Source organism: Chanos chanos, chromosome 1 (genome assembly GCF_902362185.1).
Source record: "Chanos chanos chromosome 1, fChaCha1.1, whole genome shotgun sequence".
NCBI classification, from domain to species: domain Eukaryota; kingdom Metazoa; phylum Chordata; class Actinopteri; order Gonorynchiformes; family Chanidae; genus Chanos; species Chanos chanos.
This window is the reverse complement of record NC_044495.1, coordinates 19,404,485-19,411,564: the sequence shown is the minus strand read 5'-3', so window position 1 is coordinate 19,411,564 and position 7,080 is coordinate 19,404,485. Positions and strand designations below refer to the sequence as shown.

Genomic DNA, 7,080 nt, shown 5'->3' with positions numbered 1-7,080 from the left:
CCTTCTAATATCCTCCTCTGCTCATAGATCTGAGTTGTAATGTAGATACTGTCACCATAAAAAGGCCATGGGTCTCCTGAGCCCTAGACTAAGGCCCAGTCTAACCTGTGGAAAGGATAACACCATCTTTATTGTCCATATTACCTCAGAATCTACATTGGCCCAGCCATCTGCCACTCATCCATTCATCACATTCATCCAAATATGCCCTCGAAATGTCCAGTCTCCTGTACTCCATACGCACCAACTACTGCAACTAAAACTCCAATTGATTTATAATGCGCCATGTCGGTGGTAAGTCAGATCTCTGCTAACCATTCATTAATTTTTCAGAAGCCAGGGAGCCATTGTGTGATATAAATCTCCGCCGTACCTCAGTGCCGGGCTTGCACTGCCACTTTGAAGTTCTGCATAATTAAGCCCCTGTACAGTTAACGAGCCCAACAATAAGGCAGGGGGCAGATCAGAGAAATATATGACGTCTGCTGTAATACAGAGACAAAAGAGGAGGAAACAGGCTGACAGAGCAAGGAGATATGAATGTGCTGCATCTAAAGATAGGGACTATCTATCTATCTATCTATCTATCTATCTATCTATCTGTCAGTCTGTCTGTCTATCTATTTGTCTGTCTGGAAGAGTCACGCTGAGAATTTTTTTCTAACCATTGCTCCAAACCTCTCTGAGTCATGAAACTTTGTTTTTCAAAAGCATTCAGTAAAAACAAACTCTAAGCATCCCCTGAGCCAAGCTAGGCCTGCTGCAGCCCATCTCCATTCCATTGTGTGAAGGGGGATTCAGCGCTATTGATCACACCGCAAGGTTTAGAAACATATCAGTCCCAGTTCTAAAATGCTTGACTTGACCGAAGTATTGAGGACAATATAGTTGGGTACATATCCAAAGCAAATGAGTGAAAAGCCACACATGGTATATGCATGGTCCAGTCACCAAGTCCTTACTGTTTATTGTGGCACAAAAGGAGGCACTGAAAGGCAGCAGGATGGTAAAACTGAGCTGTCAGTTCTTACCTTGAACCCAGTAATGATATGTATAAATCAGTGCTGCCAGCTGGTGACCATCCAGATCACTGCAGAATGAACACTGCATATTTAGTGCTATGGGAGTACTATGAGTTCTTATTAGCATACAAATATACCAGTGTGGATGGTCCTCTTCAAAAATGTACTGAAAGTCTTTCTTCACTTGTGTTAGGTCATTATGTAATTCTTTCATTAGGTAATTTTTTCAAAAACTTCCCTGACGTATTTCAGTTTATTATAGGAGAATGTGGAAAAGGAAAGTGCTTTCTAATAAAAGCTCTTATAAAATGAACTGCGTTTTTCAGCTGCTGCATGTGGCGTATGCTAATATAAACAGAGGATGAAAACAGCTATTTGAGTTTTAAGACACCTCCCTCTAGTGGAGACAATATGTACTGTTATGGCTAAAGCAACTTGTTTATAAGTGTACAGCATTTAAGGTTGTTCATCGTCTCACTATATTATAATGATATGGAACTTTGAGTCACTTTAAATGAGGACTACTGTTAGATATTGATCCAGACAGAGTCAATCACAGAACACACAGAAACACCAAAGTTCAAATGTATTCAACTTTGCTCAATCAAATAGCATTTATTTGCATTACTTGTCAGTAATCTGTTTCATTACAAAATTTACTTAATGTTTGACATCATCCTTCTAAAATGACCAGACACAAGTCATAAAGCCAAATCACACCAACCAGCAATGAGTGGAATTAGGACATGTTGCCAAGATTTACAAAAAACAAAAAAGACAGAGAAAAAGCAACTGGAGTGATTTTAAAAATATCATGGCAGTTTTGTATCTGATTCTTGACTGTAAAATGTATGAACAGTCTTATTCCTGCCTATTGGCCTCAAGGGTATTCAGCACATCTGTAAACACCAAGATATCACAAGCAGTCATGTCTGCAGGCATAACTGCTCATGAAAGCTTTACCAAACTATGCACTGCATCCTTCACAGATACACTGCAGTGGTGAGGACCCTGTAAGCCATGGAGATGGTGACTGCCATTCCCACCATCCAAGACAGAGCTCTGCTGGGCTGGGGCAGGGCCAGTACATAGGACACTGTGTGGAACAGACGAGAGCATACAAATGCACGGAAGTGCAGCAGTGCTATGGAGAGATCTGGCCCTGTCAGAGTATAGAGTAGTCCAATCAGCACAAAGGGAATGATGTTCTCTAGGTCATTCTGATGGCACCTGAGGTCAGAGAGGAAAAATTAGGAGTGGTTTAAGATGACACATAAAATCTCTTGAACAAATATTATACAATAATTGCAAGCTACTAAACTGTACCATGGCAAATTATGTATAATAAAGTGTATTTTGTGTATTTCCTTTCTAGACATGTCTGTATTTTTTCTCAGGTCTTGAGCTGAAAAAGAAATATTGAGGCTAAAAAATTCAAAGCAAAAATGAATTTTTGGACAAATTAACACTGACCTTCGTACCCGCTCCACATCAGGATCTACCCTGACCATCTTCTTTTTGTCCTCTGTGGAAGTGACCAAAGTGGTGTCCTCCAAGTTTGCGAAAACCTTTGTAAACCAGAATATGAGGTTGGCATTCAGCTGTTTAATTAAAAATATTTGAATCTCAAACATCATGATAAAATTGTGCATACATCATGTGTGTACATTTTATGCACAGCTGCCTTATTTAAGTGGTCCAAACAAATTATTTTAAAGCAGCAAAACTTATTTTGGAGCAAAACGTTAACTTCCCCATATTTACTCCCTGCAGAGAAAAGCGAGACTATGTAATTATTCAAAAGGAACAACAAGTAAAGAAAAACATTCGGCACTGAATGACGCCATACCTTTTTCGTCAAACGTAAGTATGACGTCATGGGGGACATAAGCATCATTTTGAGGATGACGATGGTGGCATAGGTGGAGAAAGCCAGGAAGACCTCGTTGTCAATCATGTGCACGACTTCTGCCATGTCTACCAAAGACCGTTTCGACCAAAAAGTAAATGGACACCGAGTTCTTCAGACAACCAAGGAGCTTCTGCAAAAGCTTTAATCCAGGGCACATCAAATTAACCGTTTAACAAAAAAGGATCATGGTTGGCAACGACTGAAAATATCTGTGGACGTGCCTTAAGGGTATTGAGTGTTTGCGAGTTTGCGATTTCCTCTGCTCTACAGATACCTCTTAACTGGGAAAAACATGCTGTCAATGTGTTTCCAACAAAGAGGATCACAGTTAAGCAAATAAGCAAAGTGCATTAGAAAAGTAACCTTTGTTGCGGGTGTGATGAGGGCACTCCTAAATAATGCTGAGTGTTTTTAGTTTACCGTTTTGCCCGCCACTACTTATTGAAGCTGAAAATAAATAAAGACGCATACCTTCAGTAAAAGTATATGGCTTCCAATTTTAAAGACAGCAGCGTCCTACCTTCTTGACAGAGAATAAATTCAGTATCTGTGTTTCAGCTTGGCACTCCTGCTCAACTCCCAAAAGCGCGAAGTTGGACTACGGAAACCTTGGAAGTTGCTATATCTTGCGTAACGAAGAGCTGGGCAAAAAAAAAAAAAAAAAAAAAACCTACCACCAAACTTAGTTTAGGTCGTAAACCTGTGGATCAAGTAACAACACGATTGCAACCTAATACTCTATTCTGTAAAACGATCGTATGTGAGACGGAATGCTCTGTCGAGAAACTGAAACTTTGTAATGATTAACAAAGATAAGATAACTGCGTATATGCAGTTTTAATACGACGAAACAAAAATGAACAATGTTAAAAGTGTCACAAAATACGTAATATGATTAGGGGACTTTAGAGGACTTCTCTTGATAAAAGAATTCAGTGTAAAAGTTCTTACAAAATACTTTAAAGGATTTAAATATCTTCTGGAAACTGGCCTGGAAAATGCACTATCTGACTCTTACACACTGTGGTACAACCATAGACAACTGACACTTTTATGCTGAGTCACAGTGAGGGGCATGCAAACAGGCAAATATTTATCTTGACAGCAGAGGACAGATGGGGTCATGATGAAAGTAGGTTTTAGGCTCCAAGTTAAAAAAAAAAAAAGTCATTCATTATACTCAAGGCAAGAGGTAAATGAGACTTTTCTTTTTTCTTTCTTTATTGTTTTTTATAACTAAAAGACAAAGAATTCACATGACACAAACAGCTATATTAAAATGTTAGGTGTATAAACTGCATTTACCGTGGTAAGATTACATGGTGCACAGAGACACATCTATGTAGTGTTGGTTGTGGCAGAACTACGTTTAGAGATAAAACACAGTGACAAGGGTCCTGTAAGCCATGGAGATGGTGACTGCCATGCCCACCATCCAAGACAGAGCTCTGCTGGGCTGGGGCAGGGCCAGTACATAGGACACTGTGTGGAACAGACGAGAGCATACAAATGCACGGAAGTGCAGCAGTGCTATGGAGAGATCTGGCCCTGTCAGAGTATAGAGTAGTCCAATCAGCACAAAGGGAATGATGTTCTCCAGGTCATTTTGATGGCACCTGAGGTCAAAGGGGAAAGGTCATTTTAGAGTTCAAAAAATGTGCAGATCAAATGGATAACAATCTCCTTTCGATTTGCTATCATCCATTATTCTGAATTCCTCTTAAATTAATCCTACCGACGGACGCGTTCAACATCTTGGTTTGACTGAAGCATTTTCTTTCTCTCTTCTGGAGTCTTGGCGAGTCCCACAACATCCTCTAAATTAGCAAAAGACTTCACAAAAGTACAAGAGAGTTAAAGAATGAATGTCAACAAATCCCAAAATAAGATCATGAGAACAACAACGCTTTTCTTTAGTGGGTAGTTACAGACATAGACCGATTCATTGCAAATCATACATTGAATTCAACGTGATCACAGTCTTCTAATTTAGAACAGCTGTGTATTTTTTCTAACTGCCCTATGGCAATTAATATTGTAACAACAATAGTATTACCAACTGAAACTTTCAGCAGAGGATAGCCTTTTAAAACCTGTACTTATTTTTTCATCAGCTGTCAATTAGGTTCAGTTTATAAAACTGCTCACTGCCAATAACCTTCTACTCCTACCACAACATACAAAACAATGCCATTAGAGTCTTACAAAAAGACAATTCACCTTGATGGGTGAACAGAATAAACAGAACAGAATAAACAGAGTTGATCATGATCTCTCGACAGTATAACTGAGAAATCATAGCAAGCAGGTAAGCCACATGTTTTTAGCATACAACCATAGAGCAGGGGAACGTTAAATTACAACTGACCTAAATGAACAAAAACAAATATGGCATCATGAGAAAAACTCCCTAGTGCCATCACAGGATACTGGCATCACCACTGAGTTTGGATTCCTGACACATAAACAGAGGCCATTATCAAAACAGGCAGCACTGGTCAAGGCAGTGGATGATGAGACCACAGCTAGGCTTAGCCTTTTGCATTCCATCATTTGATGTTCACCAACATCTCGAGCTGTTTCTTTGTATTGATTGTAAATGCACTCTGTAGCAGGTCTGACTCGGGTTAAATTAACTGAATAATAACAGAACCAAAGCCAATTAAACTATAAGAATTTATGCTCAGGCTAGCTCTCAGTGAGCCCCATTCATTCAGTACACTCCATGCATGCATTAATGCCTCTGTAAGGTATTGTTTGTGGTAATATTGAAAACCGTCCTTATCGACAAACTTCTGAGGAAGAAACGAAAAGGTAGACCCGTTTCTCACAAAAAGTCCTGCCTACGTTTCAGTGGTCATGATATACATTCAGTGTCATAGCATATCTCGTTTCAGTGCTGTACCTTTGTGGCAAAGCGAAAATATGCTGTCAGCGGAGACATGAACATCATCTTGAGGACGACGATGGTGGCATATGTGGTGAACGCCAGGAACACATCACTGTCGATCAAGTGGGCCATTTTTTCTCTGAAGTTAAAGATAAACGACAAATGCGCATGATTAATTGGCTATTCGCAGCACCTTTACTAATAAATACTTTAGAAGATGAGAAATTCGTCTTGCGCTGTTAATTTCACATAAAGAAATATCTACTTTGCGTTTATTTTGCGTGACTAATATTCTTGTGGTGAAACACAGGGCTGTTATGGTCTGCAACTGGAGCTTTTACGAGACGTCCAGAGACTGTTTAGCAGGTAAAACAGAGCGCAGTATAATCGGTGCGTGAAATGCCACTCTTTCCTTTGATTATTTACATCAAGCGATAAATTTCGACTATTGCCGCATTTCAGGTGCTAGATCCGATATATTTCAGAGGTCAAGGGTGGGTATTTTTTTAAAACTTCTTTCAAATATCAAAATGCACGTGTGATCTACTCTAGGAAAGTGGATTGCTAAGCAAACTATTTTAAACGTCTGTTTATTGCAACATTACAATCCAAGGGGGACGTCACAGCCATTTGTTCAGCCGTCTCTTCAGCCGTCTATTTTCTCTATTATGAAGTCGGCACAGTGGATTTCAGGAAGCAAATGTAGCCCTTAAGTTTTTGTTAATCATAGTGTAAAGGTATAGATTTTACGTTTGTAAAGAAAAGGCTTTTTACGTTTGTAAGGAAATGGATATTAAAACAGATTTATTTCCCTTACCTGAAAAAGTTCCCCGCGTGACTCTCGATGAGAATACCTGTAAATTTATAGTCGTTGGTGAAATATGGCGTTTTTCCGGTGTGACTAGCAGCCTGGGATCTTTGATGCCAGACGATTATAGCGTATGACAGTGTGTCTGGGTCAAACTCGAAGTCTTTTCCCTAAACTTCATATTATGGCTGCTTCAGTCTCAACTTCGCCCTGCTGACATAAACACATAGCTTATGTAAGAGAGTCGTAACATGCCAAAGAGGACAAGGGTGACCGATTTTATTTTTCTGAACAATTAGCTGATTGGGCTAAACCAAAGGATATAGTTAAAACGTGATTTGACACAGTGGTTTGAAATGTTGGGTATAACGCCTTGTGTGTGTGTGTGTGTGTGAGAGAGAGAGAGAGAGAGAGAGATTTGTAGCATTCTGAGCTACTCAACAAAACA

General features: G+C 39.5%; 2 protein-coding genes across 4 annotated transcripts; both read right to left on the bottom strand.

Moving 5' to 3' along the window:
* Nucleotides 1-1,609: 1,609 nt before the first annotated feature.
* On the bottom strand, nt 1,610-3,937 carry mgst1.1 (microsomal glutathione S-transferase 1.1). 3 transcript variants are annotated; one of them, XM_030769148.1, is made up of 4 exons: nt 3,406-3,937; nt 2,872-3,073; nt 2,496-2,590; nt 1,610-2,252 (listed from the first exon to the last, which is right to left on the bottom strand). In XM_030769148.1, exons 2-4 carry the CDS (start codon nt 2,995-2,997, stop codon nt 2,006-2,008), a joined length of 468 nt encoding a protein of 155 aa, XP_030625008.1. In that variant the 5' UTR covers nt 2,998-3,073; nt 3,406-3,937; the 3' UTR covers nt 1,610-2,005. The 3 variants fall into 3 exon arrangements, with proteins under 3 accessions (XP_030625008.1, XP_030625000.1, XP_030625016.1); XM_030769140.1 differs by having other exon boundaries at nt 3,455-3,937; XM_030769156.1 differs by having other exon boundaries at nt 2,872-2,999; nt 3,455-3,937.
* A 190-nt stretch (nt 3,938-4,127) lies between these two features.
* mgst1.2 (microsomal glutathione S-transferase 1.2) lies at nt 4,128-6,829 on the bottom strand. The gene is made up of 4 exons (XM_030769167.1): nt 6,642-6,829; nt 5,840-5,963; nt 4,670-4,767; nt 4,128-4,550 (listed from the first exon to the last, which is right to left on the bottom strand). Exons 2-4 carry the CDS (start codon nt 5,954-5,956, stop codon nt 4,304-4,306), a joined length of 462 nt encoding a protein of 153 aa, XP_030625027.1. The 5' UTR covers nt 5,957-5,963; nt 6,642-6,829; the 3' UTR covers nt 4,128-4,303.
* Between the last annotated feature and the right edge of the window lie 251 nt (nt 6,830-7,080).